At 45.9% G+C, this 25782-nt stretch overlaps 1 protein-coding gene across 1 annotated transcript in view; it reads left to right on the top strand.

The window, feature by feature from the left end:
* The first annotated feature begins 9996 nt into the window (after nucleotides 1-9996).
* LOC308572232 (uncharacterized protein) overlaps nucleotides 9997-25782 on the top strand; it is a 29032-nt gene continuing 13246 nt past the window's right edge. Inside the window, exon 1 of the mRNA XM_081168215.1 lies at nucleotides 9997-10120. Coding sequence (XP_081024341.1) covers nucleotides 10015-10120 — 106 coding nt within the window. The 5' untranslated portion in view covers nucleotides 9997-10014. The remainder of the gene's footprint in view (nucleotides 10121-25782) is intronic.

Here is a 25782-nt window from a genome sequence, read left to right as displayed (position 1 = left end):
AATACAGAAGGTAGGCAAACCCTTCAGAATAACCCTGTCAAGAATTCCTGTGTTCATCAGAATGTCATCATAGCCCTTTCTAGATGCTCCTGCTTGTCCTTCCTTCCAAAACTACCATTTCCTAAATGCAGGTATGTCTAACTCTAATAACTGTTGCCTCTCCTTTTGTCTCATACTAACCCCCACCGGAAACTGAAAAAGACAAGGCGAATGGTCCCCATGCCAATTTCTATTGCACTGCCAAGAAACCAGCCTTCAGCAAGCACAGACAATGCTCACCGGCTTGGTCACAGGGCTCAAAACAAGTGAAGTTTCTGTTCAGTGGATTAATAATAATAATCATCATAATTTATACCCCACCCATCAGGCTGGGCTTCCTCAGCCATTCTGGGCAGCTCCCAACAGAATTAAAAGTACAATAAAACATCAAACATTAAAAACCTCCCTAAACAGGGATGCCTTCAAATGTCTTCGAAAAGTCAGATAGTTGTTTATTTCCTTGACATCTGATGGGAGGGCGTTCCACAGGGCGGGCGCCACTACAGAGAAGGCCCTCTGTTGAGTTCCCTCATTGAGGGTCAGCATGTGAACACCCGAGTATTGACAGCAGCAAGGTTTCCCTCTTGGCCTTCAGCCAGGTGATAGTTTCCTACTCTGACTGAATCAATGACACCATGAAGCTCACCCAGAGGCCTGAGGAGAAATCCCAGAGTGAAAAATGATGCACACCCCTTCCCCAGCATCTCTCTGACTCTGTCCCCGAAGGCATGATGATTATGTGACTGGCAGGTGGCCAATCAGGTAACACCTCTGGCATCATAAGTTCACGCACTGGTAGCACAGCATACCTCACCGTTGCACAACTCATCGTTTCACAGGTGGGAGGGGGCAAAGAGAGAGAGGACAAAGTTAAGCCACGCAGGCAAATCCTGATGTTGGGTTAAAAAGAAAAAGGGTGGAGAGCTTCCTTGTTCTCTGGCTCTCGGCAAGCAACCTTGGCTGGGTCTCCCTAACCGGTGGCCTCCGCTTGCTCTACATGGGCGATTTGGTCGATGGGGGAGGACACACACGCCCTCGTGGTCTAATGAGGGTGACAGGCACCCTCTTAAGGCAGTGGTTCTCAACCAGTGTGCCCTGGCATCCTGAGGTGCCTTGAATTGTGGTCAGGGGTGCCGCGGGCAACACTGTCCTCTGTCCCTCTTTCCTTCCCTCCCCCCTATGATGTCCTCTCACATTTCTGACTTTCAAAGGCTTGCACAGCTGTTTGTTGCAAATAAAAGCGAAAGCTGCCTCTGGGGCTGGCCATTGGGTGCTGGTTGCCAGGAGGTGAGGCGGCCTTGAAGTAAGCAAGCAAGCGGGCGAGGAGCCAAGCCAGCCAGTCTGCCAGCCATTGCTGTTTGGAATGGACAGACAAGTGGGAAGCTGGACAAGGAGGCAGGCACCATGCTGGCTTTTATTGTGCTTGCTGTATGCAATGCCTGCCTGGAAGCTGAGTGCCCAGTCCTGAAGGAGAGCCTTTCTTCCATGCAGGCCCGGCAGGGCCCACTGCTGCCATTGCTGCTCCCGGGGCAAGATGCTGGCCTCATTTTCACCCTTGGCCAGTCTCCGTTGGGCCTCCAAGTCTGGGGACATCTTCTTCCCAGGCCCCCGTGGGGCTGTGTGAGGAGGCGCCTCTCTTTAGGGCAGGAAGGGGGCAGCTCTGAGACCAGGAGCGGCAGGGGTGGCCTTTCAGGTGCTATTGAACTATATATTCCATTTTCATTGATGGGCCATTGGTTATGCTGGCTGGGCTATGTTGGAAATGAGTGTGCAACAAGGGTTACTGGTGGTGAAATAAGGGTGGTTGTTTTTTTTGTTGGGGAGGGTAACATGATTAAATTTGAAAAACCCTTGCTGATGACTTAAAAAAAAGAATCCTGCCCCTGGGAAATTTAAGAAGTTTTTCTCAAATTAGTGTTTGAGATCCAAGGTATGGCTGTGCTAGGTGTTGGGTACGGCAGGGGTGGTGTTTGCAAGCTGCCCCATAGGCACCTAATTAGCCACTGTAAGAAAAGCATGGAGGAACAGATGGGCTGCTGGCTAATCCAAAACATTATTCTTATGTTCTTATCCTTTCTTTAAGGGTGTTCTGAGTCTGAGCCCAACCAATAATTTACTGACGTGATGTGGTCATAGTGTTCCACATCATAGTGCTCCAAACCTCTCTGGTATTAGCTAGTGATAGAGGAAGCATAATGTGACAGAATTCAGTCACAATGTCCTCAGTAGACCACCACAGGCAAACGGTAAAGTGGAGAAGGAAATCACTGAAGCAAATAATGCCAGCAGAATTTATTGAGAAAAATTAGGAGGATAAGAATGTGTGGCAGCTCCGTATCAACACAGTGCCCGTTTGGGTCATGACTACCATATTTGGGGATGGGACAGAAAGAGCAGGGGATAAAGTTTTTTTCCTTGTTCTCCCACTCTAAAACAAGGTGCGTTCAGTCGCCTTCAGTGAAGGCAACCCGAAGCCTCCGGAGCGTGGCAGGAGTCCCCGCAGCGCTCTGGAGGCTTCAAGCAGCTACCTTGGAAGCTTGCAGAGCAACGGGAGCGGTGTGCATAAAATGAATTTTCAAGTCAGACCTTTTATGCACTTCCCCCCCTTTTCTTTATGGAAGCAATTAACCCATCACGGATTGTTCCTTAAGCTGGTCTTTAAGAGGCAATGGGCTTGCAGCTACCTTTCACTTTGTAGCGTAGCTGCAATTTAGCCCACGTCCCTTTGAAGAGTCCCTTGGCTCCCCATCTTCCCTGGGCGCTAATTTGACATTGAGATTGGGAAGGGGCTTGACATCATGAGGGTGTCACTGGCCATACACTGAAAGATTGTCAGTGAACTACCCTGCATGAGGGGATATGGGGTGGGCTGCCTGCGTCCACATGTGTCTTGCGGGGCACCCCCATATCCCATTTACACTGAGGAGCCCTAGTTCCCCTGGTTGGGGGGCTGGGAGGGAAACACGCCCAATGACGAAGCCAAGGTCTTCCTATATTTGAAAGGTTAATAAAGTTGTGGCCAAATTTCCATTCCATAACACATTGTCATGAGTCATTATTCCTTTCTGGTTGTCCCTGGGAAGGTCGCCACCTGGTCACGCAATGTTTACCCAGCCTAGGGAGACTTAGATGTGTTAGTATCTCAGCTCACAGTCAGAGGTAAACTGACCTCCCCCGGGCAATTGAGCTAGATACTTGTTTACCTTCCGTCTGCTACTCGCGGCAGGCTAGGTCGTAAACCGGCGATTCTCCTCATTAGATGTGAAGAGAACACACCCTCTGCTTCTCTCTGCTTCTCTCCCTCCCTGCATTCTCCCCAGGGAGGGGAAATGAGACAGACAGGAGTCCTATTTACATGTTTTATTCCTGTCATTCAGCAGTACATAGAAAACGTGACTGCACCCTTCAGACTCCATCAGAAGAGTCACAGCTCCTCCCCTGTGCATCCAGAACAGGTCAGATGACACTCTGAGCTAACATCCGGTGCTCAGTACAGAGAATAGACTCCTCCTTTTTGCCAACAGTACATCTGCAAACCACAACATCCTGTTTTGCATTCCAGCCATCTGGAGCTGGCTTTTGCATTGCTGCTTTTATCCAACAACCTCCCCCAAAAGCATCAATAGGCAAAACATGATCCAGAGAAGAAAACAAACAGTTGTTGTACACATAACAGTCCCCTGTTGTTTCAGTTCCACCCTTGGAACTCCCCACCACTGGTTCCACCAGTGTACCTCTCTGGTTGTCTGGTTTCCAAGGAATGAGTGCTTCTGCATTACCTTGGCTAGCTACTCTCTGTTGTGTCTTTGTCTCTGACTTAGACACTGCTTTAACCTGCTTTGAGTTGTTGACAATAGCAACACATGCAACAGCTAAGTTAGCAAATTCTTTTGAGTACCTCTTTGGTGGTACACCCTTTGTAACTCTCTCAGACCTGCGTACGAGGTTCTGATCCTCTGTGCTCACTGGTTCAACCTCTGGACTTTGTTGAGAACCAGTAGCAAACAGTGGTTCATCCTTCACCTGTGAAGCTCTATCCATTGTGTGAGATTTTCTCTCAATGACTGTTACAACTGAACTCTCTGAGCTATCAGTGTCATCATCAGTACCACTGTAATCTATGACATCAGAAAAATCATCATCATCAGAATCACCACCTGTGGGAAATGTGAGAATAACTACCCGCTCTTGTTCCGGAGCACTCTCTAGAAACTCTGTGAGAATCACCTGACCAGATTCAGACAAAATTACTCTGTAGAGACCCTTTTCATATCCCACAAAAATGCCTCTGGCATTCTTTACTCCACCTGGAGCTTCTGTTCTCACATGAGACCCGAAAACCTTGAAATAGGCAACAGAAGGTTTTCTATGGAACAGCTTCTCAAAAGGAGAACATCCCAACTCTGTTGAGACCTTTCTCACCCACATGTGAAGATAGGACGCTAGCAACTCGGCCCAATATTCATGTGGCAAACGTGAACTCAGCAATTGCGCATTCATCCCCTTTTGCAATTCTTTGTTCACCCTCACACAGACCCCCCTGTTCCACGCTTCGGCTGAAAGAGCAACTTTGTGGTCTATTCCTCTTCCATCCAGGAACTTCTGAAACTTCTGTAACAGAAAAATTTGCTTCTCATCTGTGAAGAGACAATCAATGTTAGCATCATGCATATTTTTAACCTTGTCACAAAACTCCTGAAACTTTTCTAAAGTTTCTTGCGGTTTTTCCATCACAAAAACCCAAGAATAATTAGTGAAACAATCAACACACACAAGGTAAAATCTTGCACCGCCTCTAGATGGTTCTAGAGGACCAATCACATCAGCATACACCCGCTGAAACGCTCTGTCGACCTTCTTGGTCACCTTCCTGGTGCTCGTGTTGGTCACACCTGCAAGAGAGATTTCGTTAGAATCAGAAGAATTACATTTCATGTAATCACTTTGATCAAAAGTCAACAAATACAGTCCATCTTTCTCTCTGGCAGTAAGATACAGTTCTCCATCTTTGTAGATCTTGCATCTCTTAGCATCATAGGTCAGTTTCAGTCCTTTCTTTGCAATCTGCGACACACTCAGCACATTAAATCTCAGTTCTGGGACCAGGTAAACATTGCTTATAGTCAAGTTCAGACTCTCAAGATACATAGTCCCAATTCCGGTCGCTTCCAACTCTTGACCGTTGGCTTGTTTCACAGCGAAGCTTTGCTTCTTCAACGTTGAAAACAGTTCTCTGTGCGGGCACATATGAACTGTCGCGCCCGTGTCGATTATGAAGGCGTTCCCAACATCTGGCGTTGTTCCTTTCGCCATCATAGCCTTTGCAGGTTTCACCTGGCACTTGGTACGGCTTTTGCCTGACGCCTCAGGCTTCGTAGAGCTGCTCTTCGCTCCTTTTGACAGGCATGGCTTTCTACAGTTTCGCTGTAGATGCCCAGTCTGTCCACAATTGTAACATCGGACAGCGCTCAATGCTGTAGCATGCTCTGCAGTAGCACCAGCAGCGGGAAGATTTGAACTCTGTTCTTCCCTCCCCCTGTCCTTCACTTCCAGTGCAGCAAGTCTGTCGTGTTCATTCAGAACGATGGCACACACCCTTTCCGCGGTCAGGTCTTGAGCCGGAAGGGAACCAAGCTGACTGGCAACAACCTTGTAGGTCCGGTTAAGGCTGTTTATCATCATGAAGCAAAACACTTCCTCCTGTAGACGGAAATTGCGATCCACCATCTGTTGACGCAGAAACTGTTAGTATCTTGGCTCACAGGCAGAGGTACCTGGCCTCCCCCGAGGCAATTGAGTGAGATACTGTGTTTACCTTCCGTCCGCTACTCCCCGGCAGACTAGGTAAACAACCCGGCGATTCTTCTCATTAGACGTGAGAAGAACACACCCTCTGCTTCTCTGCTTCTCTCCCCCTCCCTGCATTCTCCCAGGGAGGAGAAAGGAGACAGACAGGAGTCCTTTTTACATGTTTTATTCCTGTCACTCAACAGTACATAGAAATGTGACTGCACCCTTCAGACTCCATCAGAAGAGACTCAACTCCTCCCCTGTACTTCCAGCACAGGTCACATGACACTCTGAGCTAACATCCGGTGCTCAGTACAGAGAATAGGCTCCACCTTTTCCCCAGCAGTACAGCAGCAAACCACAACATCCTGTTTTGCATTCAATCAATCTGGAGCTGGCTCTTGCCTTGGTGCTTTTTCCCAACAGAAACTTCATTTCTGTCAGGTGCGCTTGAACATCTCCATCAGGCGCTAATCTCAGATTGGTCAATTTCTCAAAATACAGCAACGCTGAAGAACCAGCATCTCTCTGATGCGTTGTACGTAGCGTGTCCCAAACCTCTTTCGCGTGTTCTAAACTCTGAATATGCACCAACTGCTCATCTGAGACACACAGAATTATAGCAGTCCTGGCCCTCATGTTCCGTGATTCCCAACCTCCGGTTGGTGCTGCAGGGATGGGGTTTTCAATTACATCAAAAAGCCTCTGATTCTGCAGCAGGGCCTTCATCTTTACAGACCAAGATGAATAATTGTCATTATTTAAGGGAGGTGGGTAAGGCAGAGCTCCCCCCTTCTTGGCATCCATCTTGAAGCCAAGCCTCTTCAGCTCACACTCTCAAGCAAGCTGTAAAATCCAACAGTTGTTTCCTGTCTTCTCTAGCAGGCAAACTGCAAGTTGTTTACGCTCTTGGCACCTGGCAGCTAAACGCTGGCTGCTATGGAAAGTCCCTTCCAAGAGCTCGTAAACTTTTAGCCAAAACACTCCGTGGTTTTGTTTTGCTTTTCCCAGCCTCACAGGCCAGCCTCTCTGCCAGTAACTTTCCACGATCGTTACTTAGCAACAGTGCATACAGGACTTCTTATCTTAACCACAAGAATTTGTGGAATGCAGGCTAAGCTTCCAAGTTGCAGGCCTCTTCTCCCGGAGCTGTATTTTTCAAAACGCAGCTCCCCCATGAACCAGAGAATTAATCAATCTGCGTTCACACCTTTTAGCCCGAACTGCAGCATACCTTGAGCTCCGTTGCTAGGAAAACAGCTTCCTCTGGGTCCAGCCGTCGGTTCAGCGTCTGGCTGCTCTTAGACGTGTATCTCCTCCCTTGGAGCAGAGGAGGACAATTCACCAGCCTCTCATGCAGATGTTCGATGAATCGCAACCACCGAATGCTGCCATATGTTAGTATCTCAGCTCACAGTCAGAGGTAAACTGGCCTCCCCCGGGCAATTGAGCTAGATACTTGTTTACCTTCCGTCTGCTACTCGCGGCAGGCTAGGTCGTAAACCAGTGATTCTCCTCATTAGATGTGAAGAGAACACACCCTCTGCTTCTCTCTGCTTCTCTCCCTCCCTGCATTCTCCCCAGGGAGGGGAAATGAGACAGACAGGAGTCCTATTTACATGTTTTATTCCTGTCATTCAGCAGTACATAGAAAACGTGACTGCACCCTTCAGACTCCATCAGAAGAGTCACAGCTCCTCCCCTGTGCATCCAGAACAGGTCAGATGACACTCTGAGCTAACATCCGGTGCTCAGTACAGAGAATAGACTCCTCCTTTTCACCAACAGTACATCTGCAAACCACAACATCCTGTTTTGCATTCCAGCCACTGGAGCTGGCTTTTGCATTGCTGCTTTTATCCAACAAGATGAACAGGTGGTGCCCTTCTATTGGAGGCAGATTTTTATATCCTTGCCTTGGTGGCCCATTCCACACATTTAAGGAGCTACCTAGGTAACTGTGCAGAGGTTATGGGATATGGTGTGGGATGTAATACATCAGTACAGTCAATTACAACATGCTTTGCTTCCTACAGTGGCAGGCAGGTGTTTAACTTCCTGTTCCCCCTCTAAGTGACTCAGCAGACGGGCATGATTCTATAAAAGGGCAAGTCACACAGTCATCGTCTCAGTTAACTCTCAGTTCATTCTCGCAACCATTTTGTTGTCTGCTGGCTCTCAGCCAGCCGCACTTGGGCCCATCCTCACAAAGGATGTAAGCCACGTTCTATGTTTGCAACCTGAAGCTTAAAGCCTGCCTTCTAGGATGTGTACTGTGAACAACTTGTGAGTAAACTACTTGTTATACTTTTAAAGACAGACTTGTGAGTCTTTATTGTATTATTTACACAATGGCGCCCACGTGATTGGCTAATTCCGGGATTCTCCTGTAGGCCAATCAGGTTGCGGATTCACTTCCACCTGGAGTTGGGTTGGGTGGCTCCTGCGGACCAATCAGACTCCTGCATTCTGGATCCTATTGTTCGAGGACCAATCAGACTCCTGCATTCTGAATCCTATTGTTCTAGGACCAATCAGACTGCCACATTTTGGATCCTATTCAACTAAGTACATAACATCTACCAACTAGCTTCCGTGAATATAGAGGGGATTTGCTCTGCTACATGACTCACTAGCATAAGTGAAGGAAGGATACTACTTAACAAATATTTCCTTGCCTATTACAGTGGTACCTCGGGTTAAGTGCTTAATTTGTTCTGGAGGTCCGTACTTAACCTGAAACTATTAGCACCACTTTAGCTAATGGGGCCTCCTGCTGCTGCTGCGCCACGGCTGCACGATTTCTGTTCTCATCCTGAAGCAAAGTTCTTAACCTGAGGTAATATTTCTGGCTTAGCGGAGTCTGTAACCTGAAGTGTATGTGACCCGCGGTACCACTGTCTCCTAAACATCCCCACAAGGGGGATGTTTTTAGCTCTCCTTGGTTTTAAAACCCAGCCTGTGCAGCAACCTGAACATGGCAATACCTTCTCTGGAAAGACTGGGATGCTGGTTGTCTTCCATATAATGTTGGGAAATGGACGCTTGCCCCTTCCTCCGAGTGGGTGGCTGTTGCAGATCCTCGTGCTTGGTCGCTGTCCCCAAGCAGCCAGAACGCAGATGGTCAGGTAGCCTTCCAAGAGTTCCCCATGACACCTGAGGAGCTGGCAGGATAAGAGGCCTGCTTGGGTGAGAGGGGATGCTTTGCTGCTGGAAGGGCACCAGCAGCCTACCTGCCAGGGCAGCCACTGAGACATAAAAGCCCGCAACACCTTCTGCCCTCAATAATTTTTTCTAGAACCTCCGCTATCTGACTGTGTCCTCATCCAGCTCAAGTAAGCCTAACGGGCCACAGATTTTCCTACTTGGGGCCACACGCACAATGACCCATGGTCTTCTGTAGAGATTTGAAATATCAGAGAATCTAACAGATAATATTCAGCACTCCTGCCAAACTGCAAGCCTCCATGATTCTCTGGGGAGAAACCATGACATTTAAACCTTTCCAGAGATTGTAACCTGGATATAAGAGAGGAGTTGGAGTTATTGAGAAGGCTTACAGATTCATTTTTAAAGCAGTTTTTCTACCACTACTGATGAATGTGAATGTTACAAGACAGGGGCTCCTCTACTCCTTGGGGAACATGTGTCATTGAGAGGAGCAATATTTTCTGACCAGAAAGCAGAATGCAGGTAGATTTTGGGAAAGCCTCAGGTAGTTTCAGATAATATGATCAACGAGTTGGGATAAAGTTTGGGGACGTCTTGCTGCTGTGCAGCTGATGTAAAAAATAAAGAAGTGAGGCACGTCCTTCGGAATAACCCTGCCATGCTGAATACATCAGTTGCTTAAAGCATGGTGCTGATATGGTCCAGAACGTACCTTACGTAGCACTGGTAATAGTGCCAGTTGCACATATAGGGATGTTGTACATTAATAAAGGGCTTTTGTGATATCATGTTGTACTTTAATGTTCTGAGCTGCCTGTGATCTGCTAATGAAGGGTGGTATACAAATTTAATAATAACAATTAAATTATCTCAATTACACTCAAGCTTCTGGAAGGACTTTCTGAGAACCTCACAGAATAGCCTCTTCTTGGATTTTCTGGGTGGAGCTACTGATGGAAAACATATCTCACCGTAGTCTCCCAGGATGCTATATAAGCAGGCCTGGTGGCCCACATGCCATTCACACTGAATCCGAAAATGTGGGCCAAGATCTTCTTACCATTTGTGGGACTCCTTTGCGGGGCCAGCCTGCCACTGACTTCTTCCCAGGCTGCTCCAGGTGAGTTTGCTTCTCTTTCCTTCCTCTTTGCAGCCTTCTCATGCATGTACCTGAAATCTGGGCATCTGGAACCACCCTTAGAAACAGAGCAATAACAACCCTTGGATTCTCTTCCTCCAACTTTTCTGCTTATTTGCCAGCAGTAACTGGGATAGTCATTTCAAAGTCTTTCCAAAAATACCCTTTTATTAACATTTGTAAGTGCCTGTTTCTGTGTGCTGAGACCTTTGTAGGTTTAGGGGACAGAAGAGACATTCCCTGGTGATCAATGAGGTGACAGATGTCTCAGTCGGATCACCCTCACATCCCTCTTGAGATGTCTCCTGGGGTTCCCAAGTTCAATCATGTATGAGACAATGTGTGCAGAACTAGGTATACACAGGATGGAACTATAGCACTATAAAATACTGGTTGCATTTCCATTTTGTTGCCAGCCTTTGAGTCTACTCTCTGACCTACTTACGGACTCTGATAAATCCAGAAGTTCCAACTCTTACATAGGAAAATCAGATCTATTGGTATTCAAATCAGATTTTGAAACCCTTGTATAATTCGAGTGAGCAATATATTTATTGAAATAGTCAAAACAGATTAAGGTACATGGGGGAGGGGGACAACATCAAGTCAGGTGTAAATAAAATTTGCTCCCCCAAGATAACAGAGTCACATATCTCAAAATTAATAATTTCTGTCCAACTCAGGACCTTTATCTTAGCCCGACTGAATGTTTTCCCTTCAGCTTTTGTCAGGGGTAGATTTTTAAACATCCCCAGAAATGATAGACATTGTGGATGTTCTTTGAATGTGCCGGACACTGTAGAACATATCCTTTTCTAATGTCCATTTTACAACCTGCTACGCAACCGCATCCTACCACCCCCCCTTTTTGGGTAGTCTAACATCACGGCACAATGAAAATATACGATTCTATCTGTCTGACATTAACCCAGAATTAACTGCTAGGGGGGCTGAGGTTTTGTTAATAGTATCTCTTGGAGAGCTAAATGGCACTATTTAGCGGGAAGAAATCTCAATGAAATTCCTCATCATTATATATTTCACGTGGCTGTTTATTTGTATATATTTTAAATGTTTTAGGATGCCCTATATCTGTAATGCCTAGAAAAGTTTTGATGAAGTAAGTAAGTAAGCATTACAGGGGGTTGGACTAGATGAGCACTGGGGTCCCTTCCAATTCTAGAATTCTATGATTCCACGAAAAGAGAATATGCATGGGAAAGAGGGTCAGAGAGAAGGAAAATCACAGGGGTGTAGAGAAGGACAGATGGCAGACAAAAGCAAGACTGGAAGGACGGAGATGAAAAGGAGAGGTTTCTATGCTGCTGAAATCTTAAACAGTGCACTAAGGAACATAAAAACTTTAAAGCAATATCAGAAAAACCATAAAAACAGTAATATAAAGTCATTAAAAAACCAGGAATTTCTTTTTATTTATTTATTTTTTTTTTTATGAAAAAGCATACATGCATACATAATTTACACCAAATTACAAATACCAACATACAGAAAAGACGAAATTCATCAGAAAAAATGTTCCAACAAGAGGACAATGAACAAAAAAAGACAAAAGAAAAAAGAATAAAAAAGCAGAAAAAGGAAGATAAAAGGTAAAAGGCACAAATACAGTTAGCAGAACTTCCGTCCAACTCGGTTTTGGAGTTTCCAATTCTTACATTACTTCTGCAGTTCTAATAAAGCAAATACACATCGATGATTTTAACCAACGTCTACTGATAAATTATTTATTCCCTGTGTGTTTTCTAGATAGGTTAGGAATTTGTTCCATTCATCTTTAAACTTACTAGTGTTATTTTGTCTTATTTTTTGTGTCAATCTCGCTAGTTCAATATATTGGTATAACCTCAGTTGCCACTCTGCCACCGTCGGTAGTTCCGAGGTTTTCCATTTTTGTGCTATTTGGATCCTCGCCGCGGCCATGGCATATTGGAAAAAGTTTTGGTCTATTTTCTTTATTTCTTTACCAATCAACCCTAAGAGAAACATCTCTGGGGATTTGGGGATGTTATATTTCAAAAATTTTTTCATTTCGTCATGAATCTGCTTCCAGAATTCTTTTATTACATCACAGGTCCACCAAATATGGAAAAAGGTCCCAGCCTTATCTCTACATCTCCAGCAGGTGTTATCAGCAGTTTTATACATTTTTCCTAGCTTTGCTGGGGTCAGATACCAGCGGTAAACCATTTTCTCCAAATTTTCCCGCAAGGCTACACAAGCTGTGAATTTTATACCTTTCGTCCAAAGTATTTGCCATTTGTTATAGTCTATCTTATGCCCAAGGTCTTTCTCCCATTTTACCATGGCCCCCTTCACCCGGTCTTCTTTGGTGTCCCATTCCAATAATCGTTTATACATTTTTGAGAGGAGTTTATCATTGCTTTCCAGGATTTCAACCTGAAACCACGATTTTTTTTCCTTCATACCCAGTCTCTTATGTTCACCCCATAAAGCATGGATCTGGTGAAAATGGAGCCACTCTTTTATTTTGTCTTTCAGTTCTTCATAAGGTTTCAGCCTCCATCCTGTATCTATCTTTTCCAAAATGTCCTCATACGTACATTTTTCTTCCGTCATATTTATTTTTTTTATTTTAACGATGTTGGGTGGAGAGAGCCACCAGGGGATACCTTTCTCAATCAAATTTTTATACCTCTTCCATACTTCCAGTAATGGGCCTCTGATTATATGATTAGAAAATCCTCTGTGGACCTGCCCTTTCTCTTGCCATAGATAGGCATGCCACCCAAATCTTATATCAAATCCTTCCAGATCCAAGAGATCTGAGTTTCTAAGGGTGGCCCACTCCTTTATCCAGCAAATACACGCTGCTTCATAATATAACCTAATGTTTGGGACCGCAAACCCGCACCTTTCTCTCGAATCTGTTAAATATTTTAGCTTTACTCTGGCCCTCTTCCCCTGCCAAATAAACTTGGTCAGGATTTTCTGCCAGTTCTTAAAGAGGGAGGTGCCTTTAATTATCGGAATATTTTGAAAAAGAAATAGTAATTTCGGGAGGATGCACATCTTAATAGCTGACATCCTCCCTGTCCAGGAGAGTTTTAATCTGTGCCAGGTATCTAGGTCCTTTTTAATTTCCTGCCACACCTTACTATAATTGTCCTCGACCAAGTTTATGTTTTTAGGTGATAACCAGATTCCCAAGTATTTTACTTTATTCACAACTTCAATGCCAATCTTTTCTTCCAATTGAAGTTTCTCCTGTTCGGTCATATTTTTTGTTAGAATTTTTGTTTTCTTCCTATTTAATCTAAAACCGGACAGCCTACCAAAATCCTCTAAAAGTTCAACCACTCTACTTGCACTTTCCACTGGATTCTCCACCGACAGCACCAGATCATCGGCATAAGCCTTAAGCTTAAATTCTTTCTTCCCAATTTTTATCCCCTTCACATTCACTGCCTCCCTTATTCTATTTGCAATTACTTCTAAGACCATTATAAATAACAGGGGGGACAGTGGGCAGCCCTGCCTTGTACCCTTCTGGATCTTGAATAATTTCGTCAGATTGTCATTTATGATCAGCCTGGCCTGTTGTTCTGAATATATTGCCCTGATACCTTTCAAATAAGGGCCTTCAATACCTGCCTTCGCCAGGCATTGTAGTAAAAATTCCCAGGAAACATTATCGAAGGCCTTTTCGGCATCTATAAAGATTAGTGCTGCGGGAACATCTATTCTCATATCCAGGTATTCGATGATGTTTAATATGTGGCGAACATTTTCTTTTTGATGTCTATTTGGGAGAAAACCCACTTGATCTTTGTGTATATACTTCGTTAGAAGCTTCTTGAGTCTACTGGCCATAATGTCCGCAAAGATCTTATAATCGTTGTTAAGCAAAGAGATTGGCCTGTAGTTTTTTATATCTGTTTTTTCTTTCTCTGTTTTTGGGATTAAGGTTATATAAGCCTCCTTCCATGAGGCCGGGGTCTTCCCCCCCTGGAAGATATTGTTAATCACGTCTTTTAAGACCGGGGCTAGATGTTCTTCTAATATTTTATAGTATTTTGCGGATAGACCATCCGGTCCAGGGGCTTTCCCGGTCTTCATTCTACTAATGGCCTCCTTGATCTCATTTATTGTAATCTCCTTATTCAATTCCGTTCTATCCTCTTCTATAATGTATTTCTTTTCGTTTTGTTCCAGGTAGCTCTTAATCTCTACGTTAGTTTCCCCTCCTTTTTCATATAGCTTTTCAAAAAATTGAGTAAACCTATTTTCTATTTCCTCTGGGTCTTCTATGATATTATCATCCTGTATTATTTTATTTATCATATTTTGTTTCTTTCTTTTTCTTAACTGCCAGGCAAGTAACTTCCCCATTTTGTTTGCCGACTCAAAATACCTTTGCTTTGTGAATTTAATTTTCCACTCTATCTCCTGATTTAATATTGCTGAATATTGAGACTGTAGCACCTTGGAGGCCCGATTAGTAGCTTCGTCTGTTGGGTTTCTAGTTAGTTTTTTCTCAAGGTTCCTTAATTGGGAGAGGATCTCCTCTTTCTTACGCTCCCTTACCTTTCTTCTATAATTATTTTGTTGTATTAGGAGGCCCCTCAGAACCGCCTTACTGGCGTCCCAGACTACATCTATAGGGGTTTCTTTATTCAAGTTTAAGTTTAAATATTCTTTTAAAGTATCTTTAATTCTTTCCCTCACCTCTTCATTATCAAATAGATTCTCACACATCCTCCATCTATATTGTCCCTTCACTTCATTTTTTAATTCCAAATCTAAGGCACAGTGATCTGATAATGGAATTTCATCTGTCTGTCTGTCTATCTGTCTATCTATTTTGTTCCAATATTGGTGTGCAATATTGGTGTGCACTATCTCTGGCTCTGTCCCCGAAGGCATGATGATTATGTGGCAGGCAGGTGGTCAATCAGGTAACACCTCCGGCAGCATAAGTGCAAGCACTGGTAGCACATCATACCTCAGCCTTTCAGTACAAGAAGTTGAGCAGGAGGTAACATACATCTGTCGACTATCCATCCCTGGGTCCCAAACAAAAGTCAATGAACCTGAAGGTAAAAACTCTTGACATATTTGGGACTTAATTTTACTTTGGAAATCATGGTTTGGGAGCAGGATGATTGTTTCCAGATTGCTTAAGATCCTCTCAGGGACTGACCATTTCAAGACTGCTTCCTCCTTAATTCAGAAGTTTATTTCTGCTTTCCATTATGGCCTGTTGAGATAAGACTTTCTCCACCAGTTGCCATGATATCGGTGCTAGTACTAAAGACACAACTTGAAACTGCAGTCAGTCGGGTGGAGATCTGAACAGTAATTCTCCTCTTATCTCTGCAGAAAGGTTTTCACCGTTCTTGAACATTACTAAATGCATGTTTTAATCAGAAGGTAACAATGGGAGAAGGAAAGGAAAGAATGTGTACCCTGCAGGGGCCAAGGTGTCTCCCACAATAATTTCCACCCCCATTAAAAACCATCCCCACCTTCAGCCAAAGATCTTCTAACCTTCATCTGCCTGTTGATCATGTTTACCCAGCATAGGGTAACCTAGATGAACAGATGACGCCCTTCTATTGGAGGCAGATTTTTATATCCTTGCCCTGGTGGCCAAGTCCACACATTTAAGGAGCTCTGTACCTAGTTAGCTGCTCCAGGAGCAACTGTGCAGAGATGGTATCATTGGATATGGGAAGTTTTTTTCTATCCTTGGTTTTCAAACCCAGCCTATACACCAATACCTTCTCTGGGAAGGCTGGGGTGCTTTTTGTGCTGGGCGCCATGTAAGCCCCATGTATGTGCCACAGATCTTCCTACTCGGGTCCACACACACAAGAACTTCAGTTAAATCCCTTTTGCTCCTTAAAGCTTTCATTAAGGATTTACACCCCTCTATCTACAGATTAAAAATGTTTGTCAGAGAATCCAGCAGAAAATAATCAGCAGTAAATGTTGTCATAAATGTTGTCTATCAATAATGTCTAAACTTAAAAGCTCTTGCCTCTCCCTTTATCTCATACTTTCCCCCGCCAACCATAAAGAAAGCAGCCTTCAGCGAGCACAGACAATCCTCACCGGCATGGTCATAGGGCTCAATGCAAGTGAAGTTTCTGTCCAGTGGGTGAAGAACGCCCTCCTTGAAGGTCGCCATGTGAATCCCCGAGTCTTGAAGGGCAGCATCAAGGATTCCCTCTTGGCCTTCAGCCAGGTGGTAGTCCCCTACTCTGACTGGAACAACGGCACTTCATACTCCTGTATGTTTATCCGTACAGCAGGCATCGTGGAGCCCGCCCAGAGGCCTGAGGATAAATCCCAGGGTGAAAAGTGATGCACACCCCTTTCTCAACCTATCCCAGTTTTCCCTCCCAGCCTATTCCAGATTCAATAATATCCATGTAATTATGTAGCCTAAGGCTGAATAAAAGTGAGCAAACTAACAGATATCTCTTGATGTGATCACTTGATTGAGGCAGTGGGTGGGTTCTGGAAAGAAGTGGGGAATGGATTAATCTCCCTGCAAAAGCTTGTTGAAGTTTGATTATTGTAGAAGCAAAGTGTGTTTAGCACATAACCATGAAGTTCACTGGGGGAGCTTTTGGCTAGTCACTGTCTCTTAGCCTATCCTTCCTCACCAGGGTTTAGACTCTAACCGAGCACAGATTTTTGTGTGTCCCCCCCCCCCCAGGAGAGCATGTCCTATAAAAAGAAAGGTCAGTGGAGTGACAATTCATTTTGCTGACCAGTGTCTTCTGCCTGTTGATCATGTTTACCCAGCATCAGTTGACCTAGATGAACAGGTGGTGCAGTTCTGTTGGAGGCAGATTTTCATATCCTGGCCCTGGTGGTCCAGTCCACACATTAAGCAGTTTTGTTGCTAGCTGAGATTCCTGCTTTGCAGGGGGTCGGAATAGATGACCCTTGGGGCCCTTCCAACTCAATAATTCCACGATTCAAGGAAAAGAAAATATTCATGGCAAAGAAGGTCAGAGAGAAGGAAAATCACAGGGCTGTAGAGACGAACGGATGGCAGATAAAAGCAAGAATTGAAGGACTGAGATGGAAAGGAGAGGTTTTAATCCAAGGCATTTCTTCATGCAATGATTTTAAAATAATTTCTAAGCTGTTTTATATTTAAAAATAACTCACTTAAGGCGTGCAAAAAGACAATGTGCTGCTGCTGTGAAGCATGTGTGAAAAACACAGCAGGTAGGCAAACCCTTCAGAATAACCCTGTCAAGAATTCCTGTGTTCATCAGAATGTCATCATAGCCCTTTCTAGATACTCCTGCTTGTCCTTCCTTCCAAAACTACCATTTCCTAAATGCTGCCTGTCCATCAGGTATGTCTAACTCTAATAACTGTTGCCTCTCCTTTTGTCTCATACCAACCCCCACCGGAAACTTAAAAAGACAAGGCAAATGGTCCCCATGCCAATTTCTATTGCACTGAGAAGAAACCAGCCTTCAGCAAGCACAGACTGTAGATTGATTTATTGCCTAGATAAGCCTGGCGTCCGGCCCGCTTCCAAAGCTGCGCCAGGTCTCTGCATCACAGCCTGCATTCCAATGCTCTGGGTAAACAGCAGAGTCCGGTAGTGTCCAGAGAAATCAGCTGCTGTCTTCTGTGCTTCAGTGGGCACAAAACAGAGTCTCACACAGAGGTACTCATAACTAAAAGCAGCTTTATTTACAGCTTGCAGCAGAAACTAGCCATTATCTATCACAGCACGGAGCATCGTGAGACACGTCTACTCCACATGAAAATGAAAGCAGAATAGAACAAAGGACCGAGACTATCGGAAGTGACGCAGAGTCTCTCCCTGCCCCACAGTAGGCAGAACGCACACTCTGAGCTGTTTAACCCTGTAAGCTCAGTTTCTCCTCACACAGACAATGCTCACCGGCTTGGTCACAGGGCTCAATACAAGCGAAGTTTCTGTTCAGAGGATTAATAATAATAATAATAATAATAATAATAATAATAATAATAATAATAATTTATACCCCACCCATCAGGCTGGGCTTCCCCAGCCATTCTGGGCAGCTCCCAACAGAATCAAAAGTACAATAAAACATCAAACTTTAAAATCCTCCCTAAACAGGGATGCCTGCAAATGTCTTCGAAAAGTCAGATAGTTGTTTATTTCCTTGACATCTGATGGGAGGGCGTTCCACAGGGAGGGTGCCACTACTGAGACGACTCTGAACATAAACATTTAGAAGCTTCTATGGCTACATTCCAGAGCTCTAAACAGCACGCTGTGCTGACTTTTGTGATAGACAGTGGAGCTTCCCATCATCTTGTGCCCTCAAGGGGTTTTCTGAGGGACTGCACCTCTCTAGCCTCTGGAAAATCTGTTTGTTTGGCAGATGGGACTAAGCGTGATCTGAGACAGACTGGCTCACTGTTTTGTTCTTTCTTGCAGGATTCGTTACAGGTGTTGTTCCAGGACTGTCCTGCGCGTTGCTATCTGTGGCTGCTCTTGTCGCTGATAACTACAGTCTGTTTTGAGGATAACATGTGTTATATTTCCAGGGATGGGCAGCAACTAGTCAGTGTGGGATGTAAAGATAGGCTGTTTGTGCTAGAAGCTTCTCTTGCATGTCCAGATGACACGGAGGCAGCTCAAGCACAGTGTGCCAACGTTCCAGTCCATGATGCGTGTGCTCATCTCTGGCACCGATGTCTGGCTCACGTATCGCGGGGGTCCATGAAGAAGATCCCAGAGTGCACTGAGGGGTGCAAAATGAAATCTTGTGCTAGGTTTCTTGATTGCAGGGTGTGCAAACAAAATGTGCACATACCCAAGGTCCGAGAGGGTGACCACTAGGCTTTTTCAGCTAATACATGCAGATTTCTGTGGGCCGATGTCCGTGACCAGTATGGGCAGATCCAAATTTGTGTTGGTGTTGATTGATGATTTTTCGCGGAACGGTTGGCTGTTCACGCTTAGAAACAAGGGTGAGGCAGCGCCGCTAATCAAAGAGTGGATTGTGGCAGTGGAACTGCAGTTTTCCACACGGGTGCGAAACTTTCAGAGCGATCGCGGTGGGGAGTCCACCGGGTCTGCGCTGCAAAGTTTCTTCCGCAAGAAGGGGATTCAACACAGGTTGACTGCTCCACAAAGTCCCCAGCAGAATGGTGTTGCAGAACACCAGAGTAGAACGCTGCAGGAGATGTCCGCTGCGTTGCTATTTGATGCCGTGCTCCCACAGTGCTTTTGGGGGGAGTCTTGGCAGACAGCCATTTTTACCTTGAACAGGTTGTTCACTTCAGTGGTAGGGGGCACACCCAATTTTCTCCTGCACGGCAAGAAGCCCAAGGTGCATTACTTCCGTGTTTTTGGCTGTGAGGCTTGGGTCCTCATCCCAAAGGCCAAGTGCAAAAAGGGTGGCCCTAGGTCCCAAAAGATGATTTTCTGTGGGTACGAGCCAGGGACCAAGCGGTGGAGGTTTGCTTATCCGTCAGGGACTCAGTCCAGGATTCTGCTCAGCAACAGTGCTGAATTCTGTGAGCAGAATGGCTGGACACGGATACATGGGAACCCTGATAGTCTGTCAGAGAGTCTGCTTGACTCTGCTGATGAAGAAGAGGAAGAGGTTGAACCTGCTACTGAGGCACAGAGTCCAGACCTAGAGCAGGCAGAGGGGAGAACTTCTCCTAAAGCTGTGAAGCTTGAGCACTGCAGTGCTCCATCTTCTCCCACAGGCTCGGCAGAGAAGTCCAGAAGGCGTAGTAAGTCAGAGCGGGAGCTCTCTGATGCCAAGGACGTTCTGGCTGGCCCTAGTGGGTCAGAGGAGCCCTGAAGTTGTGTTGCACTGATCAGCTCGGACAATGAAAGGGAAGCCTCCTGACAGGTTTGCAGTCACTAGTGTGTGGGTTGGTATGACACAGTGTGAACCCGAGAGTTTTGAGGATGTTCAGAAACTGCCTCAGGAAGAAGCCAGGAAATGGTATGAGGCGATGCAGAAGGAGATGAGCTCAATGGAGTCTCTAGGTGTGTTCACCCTCACGAAGTTGCCAGTGTGTGATGGCCTGGGAATCTGATTCAGAGGCTGAACCTGAAGAATCCCAGCCTGCACAGGAGTCCCCACCTCCACGGCTGGCTAAGTCGGGGCAGGGGCTTGAATCTGAAGGGCCTGCACCTGTGCTGGATCCTCAGGAGCAGACACCAGATGAATCCACTCTGGCTCCAGAGGTGATTGAGGACCCATTGCCTGCAGGTGCTCCTGTCCCAGCCCTGTCAGTGGAAGGTGAGGTTGCCTCTGGGTCCAGTAACCCTCCAGCCTCTCCTGAGCTGCAGAGGCTCAGGGCAGAGAGGTGGAGGGAACTAAGTTCTCTCAGGAGGAGTGCTCGCCTTAAGACCAGGAGAGGCGAATCACCTGTGGGCCAGGACCTCCCTAGGCCTCAGAGGTGATAAAGGCTAGTCAGCCCAGTCCCAGGTTGTGGGAGTAACATCACTGGAAACCTGTTCCTGCCAGTACCCTCACCTGCTCTTCCGGAGTTCCTGACCACGCCCGGCTCCTTGCCTTGGACCCCGCTTCACCCTTGACAGACAGCCTCCAGACCCTTGATCCAGGACCGGACTCAGACCACGCCACACGGTTACCCCCCCCGGGGCCAGCACACAGTGGGCAAACAGGCCATGAGTAGCTGTTGCGTTTACCGTCTTAAACCCACAGCAACTGGAGAACCGCAGTACAAGGCTAGACTAGAAGCGAGAGGATTCATGCAGCGTAAGGGGTTGCATTATATGGAGGTTTATGCTCCTACCTCCAGAAGTGAAACTCTGCGCATGCTCTTGGCCATTGCTGCACAAAGAGGTTTGCTGGCACGGTATCAAGCGGGTACTGCGCTACCTGCAGGATACCAAATACTTCAGTCTCAAGCTGTCAGCTGCAGGTGAGATGAAGCTCACGTGTTTTGCAGATAGTGATTGGACGAATCTGAAGGATGGGAAGTTCGTATCTGGGTTGGTGATAAAGTTTGGGAAATCTCTGGTTGGGTGGAAGTCCCAGAAGCAAAGTCTCATTTGCCCTGTCCTCTACTGAGGCTGAATTCAGCACACTGTCAGATTTGTGCCGGGAATTAGAGTTCTATAGATGCTTGGTGCAAGAGATCTGTGGGGATTGTAGCTTGCCCATCACTGTTTGGGAAGACAATCAACCCTGTTTGAAGCTAGCAGAATCTGGGCAATTTAAGGCCAAAACCAAGCATCTAGACATACGTTTCCAGAATGTGTGTCAAAGTGTTCAGTCAGGTTTGATACGGCTGAAGTATTGTGCCAGTCACGATAACTTGGCTGATGGTTTTACCAAACCGTTGAGCTTCCAGCGTTATGGGGAGTTCTGTAGTGATTTGGAGTTGGGGTAAGTTCTGTTACTTGCTTGCCCCACAGCAGCGCAGGACGAGAGGGGGTGTGAGGAGAACCTGAGCTTACAGGGTTAAACAGCCGTATCTTTGAGAAGGATATCTCATGATGTGATCACTTGATTGAGGTGGTGGGTGGGTTCTGGAAAGAAGTGGGGAATGGATTAATCTCCCTCCAAAATCATGTTGAAGTTTGATTATTGTAGAAGCAAAGTATATTTAGCACATAACCATGAAGTTCACTAGAATGCTTTTGGCTAGTCACTGTCTATCCACATAACCCACCTCACCAGGGTTTTTTGAGGATAAAATGGGTAGGCAGAGTACACTGTATGCATACTCTCCAACATTCCTCATTTGAAAATAAGGACATTTCTCACTCTCACTCCGTCCACCATATGACCCTCCCTCAATGTCACATTTTTTTATCTGTTGCCCACTCCTGCAAAACATTTCCTGTCAGATGAAGGTTCAGACACTTGCCCTGGTGGCCCAGTCCACACATTTCAAGACCTCCCTAAATAGCTAATTTAGGGTGTTCTCGAAGCTACCAACATGTGTTTGACCAAACTGCGGGAGGCAATGGAAGACAGGAGTGCCTGGAGTGCTCTGGTCCATGGGATCACGAAGAGTTGGACATGACTAAACAACAACAACAAATAGCTAATTCAGGGGCAACTGTGCAGAGGTTACACTATAAGATACGGGAGGTTTTAAGCCAATATTGTTTTTCATACCCAACCTATGCAGCAACTTGAACAAACCAATACCAATTGTTGTCCATCAGTTATGTCTAAACTTAATAGCTGTTTCCTCTTCTTTTATCTCATACTCCCCCCCCCAAAAAAAAACATAGAGAGAGAAGGGAAATGGTCCCAGGATCCTAACATTTCTTCATTTCTTAGGTTTAGGGGGATCCCCACCACTCATAGCTCTCAACGTTTCCCTTTTTTTAAGGGAAATTCCCTTATTCCTAATAGGATTCCTGGCAAGAAAAGGGAAATGTTGACAGCTATGCCACCACTAAATCTATAACAATACATTCAAAGTTGGATCATGTGATTTTAAGCAGTCAGTGGACATCGCACACACAGTCCCTCCACCACCCTGACAAAAAACCTTAGTCCCGATTTTCTTTGGTAAATTTACACAGACAAACACAAACAAAGCAATAAATGTTTTTTTAAGAAAGGGGCAAGATTAAACCTGCTCCAGTCCCCCTTTCGTCCCACCCAGGCCGGCCCTACCCTCCGCCTGCCCCTCAGAGCTGGCACATCCCACACAGGGCTGGGCCTTGCTGGTGGCAATCTCTCCTCCTCTTCGCCTGCCCTCTGGCAGCTGCTACAATCAGCAGCATGTGATACTGCAATGTTCCCTGCCCTGCTTTCCATGACCCCCAGAGTGTCACTTCAATCCTGTTTGTCTTCACCTGGCTGCTGTCCTTTGAACCAAGTTCTACTCTAGAGCCATGTTCACAGGCCACGGCCATCCACCAGTGTAGCACAAAAGCCCACTTCTGTGTAGATTCTGCAGCCAGCTGGTAACCCCTCCCTCCGCCTGCTTCCGCTACAGCCAGCAAGATCCTCCATTTCATTGGCATTTCCCTCCTGCTGAAAAATTGCAGAAATCTCCTCCTTCCCATCTTCTCACCTACAAATATGGCAGAATTGTTTTCTGGCTCAAATCCAAAAAATGATGCTAATTGGAAACCTGTAAAATACATGGGTATGGCCCTGTATGGGGTATCATAATAGCACCAGCAAGAATGAGAAGGAAATATACAAGGATAGGAGTCAACTCCAGGGGGGCGTGGGTGCTTGGGCACGCACAATAATGTAATTTGCAGGGACTGGGCACCCACAAAATCAATGAGCACTATGTGCAGGCATGTGCGTGTGATGTTGCACCTCCATGTTATGGCTGTGGGCACCCACAATCCTGAGGGCATGATGGTACCCCTGTATACAAGCCTACATCCTGTGTCCTGACTCCATGCATTGCAGCTTGAAGAACCGGATTGGGGTTAAGAAGGCTGGTTGTTGGGAACCGCTTCATTTAAAACAGATCCCTGCAGCCACATTAGCAAAAGAACTGAAAATAAAACAGCCAATATTGTAATGCTGTTATACAAATCTATGGTGTGACCTAAAATATTGTTACAAAAGTTGAATGCCTGCCCTTCTCTTTGCCGAGTGGGGGCAAGAGTCCATGGGGTCCCTGGCACTGACACAGGGTCTGTGTCCCTTTGGAGGAATAGAAAACGCAGTAGAGACTATTGTAGGTTTAAGAAATACGGTTTATTCACCTATTTACACCTCCTGTCTGCATGGTGGGAGTACAAATCTTACAGCATGGTCATTTCATGGGGCGGCAGCGCAGGCATCCTTCAGCCTGCCTGCCCAAGATGGAGCTCCGCTCCTGTCCTGCCGCTTCTTCCCAGCAAACCTTGCTCAAAAACTGCCTTTTCCTGTCCCCTCTAACACCCCACCCCATCACTGAAATCCCTGCCTCTGTTCACAGCTCAGGGCAGGCGGGAAAGGAGTTTTCTTGTGTTGTTAATGGCCCTCCATTATACACATTGAGGCACCAGGCAAAAATGTTCCTCTTTAACCTGATCTTTGGTTGGTTGCTATCCAATGCCCTTTTAAAACGTGTTCTGGCGGGATTATAAGGTTATTTTCATTTTCATTTTGCTTATGTATTTGGTGTTTTTCTATTGTGATTTTATCCAATGAACCACCAATTCCTGCGAGTATAGGGCGATATAGAAATCTTAACAACAACAACAACAACCATCACAAAACTAACCACAGACCACGCAAAAGGGTAAAATGTTTCTCAAAGGACATGCAACTTACAAAACCTTTTTTTTAAAAAAATATCCCTGAATTCCTCTTTTCTCTTCCCAGATGCTTCTGCTATTCTCAAATTCAGGGTCTGGGAAAGGCTTCTAGGGTTGGAGGGTGGGGCAAGGCAGGAGAAAAAAGCCATTGCCCGATTAATTTTTTTACTTATGATGGTGCTGGCGGAATAGTAGATGGGGACAAGCAGAGCCAGCCACTCCCAAGGTCTGAGACTTTCCCTTTGGCCTCTGGGTCCTCCATGCAGTTGGTGCACCCAGCTCTGGAGATGACAACAAGGAGGTCCAGGGGGAATGATCACAGAAACCACCACAAGGGTGTGGGCCACCTGCAGGTTCACAGGAAGGTCCAGCAGAGAGTCATAGACCTTGTACAGTGGTGCCTCACAAGACGAAAAGAATCCGTTCTGTGATTCTCTTCGTCTAGCGGTTTTTTCGTCTTGCAAAGCAAGCCCATTGACGGATTAGCGGATTAGCGCTATTAGCGCTATTAGCGGCTTTTAGCGGCTTATCTGCTGATCGGATCAGCTGATAAGCGGCTTAGTGGCTTAGAAAAAGGGGGGGAAAGGAAACCCCCCCCGCAGGAACTCGCAAGACATTGTCGTCTTGCGAAGCAAGCCCATAGGAAATTCGTTTTGCGAAGCACCTCCAAAATGGAAAACTCTTTCGTCTAGCGAGTTTCCCATCTTGCGAGGCATTTGTCTTGCGGGGCACGACTGTACTGCATCTAGCTGGTGCTCTCATAGAAGCAGTTCATTCACAGCCCCTAGCTCCTACAAGTGTGTTGTGACATCAACCCCCCTCCCAAACTCAATGACTGGTGGGCGCCTATGGAAGATGGGGAGCCAAGTAGAGAGTCGTAGACCTTGTAGAGAGTCGTAGACCTTGTACAGTGGTGCCTCCCAAGACGAAAAGAATCCGTTCTGTGATTCTCTTCGTCTAGCGGTTTTTTCGCCTTGCAAAGCAAGCCCATTGACGGATTAGCGTATTAGCGCTATTAGCGCTATTAGCGGCTTTTAGCGGCTTTTAGCGGCTTATCTGCTGATCGGATCAGCTGATAAGCGGCTTAGCGGCTTAGAAAAAGGGGGGAGGGAAAAAAAGCAGGAACTCGCAAGACATTGTCGTCTTGCGAAGCAAGCCCATATGAAATTCGTTTTGCGAAGCACCTCCAAAATGGAAAACTCTTTCGTCTAGCGAGTTTCCCATCTTGCGAGGCATTCGTCTTGCGGGGCACCACTGTACTGCATCTAGCTGGTGCTCTCATAGAAGCAGTTCATTCACAGCCCCTAGCTCCTACCAGTGTGTTGTGACATCAGCCCCACTCCCAATCTCAATGACTGGTTGGCGCCTATGGAAGATGGGGAGCCAAGTGACTTTTAAAAGGGACATGGGC

The sequence above is a fragment of the Podarcis bocagei genome (assembly GCF_964188305.1).
Source record: "Podarcis bocagei genome assembly, chromosome: 13".
Classification (NCBI taxonomy): Eukaryota; Metazoa; Chordata; class Lepidosauria; order Squamata; family Lacertidae; genus Podarcis; species Podarcis bocagei.
Note: the sequence above shows the minus strand (reverse complement) of the source record. Positions and strands in the feature narration are given on the sequence as shown.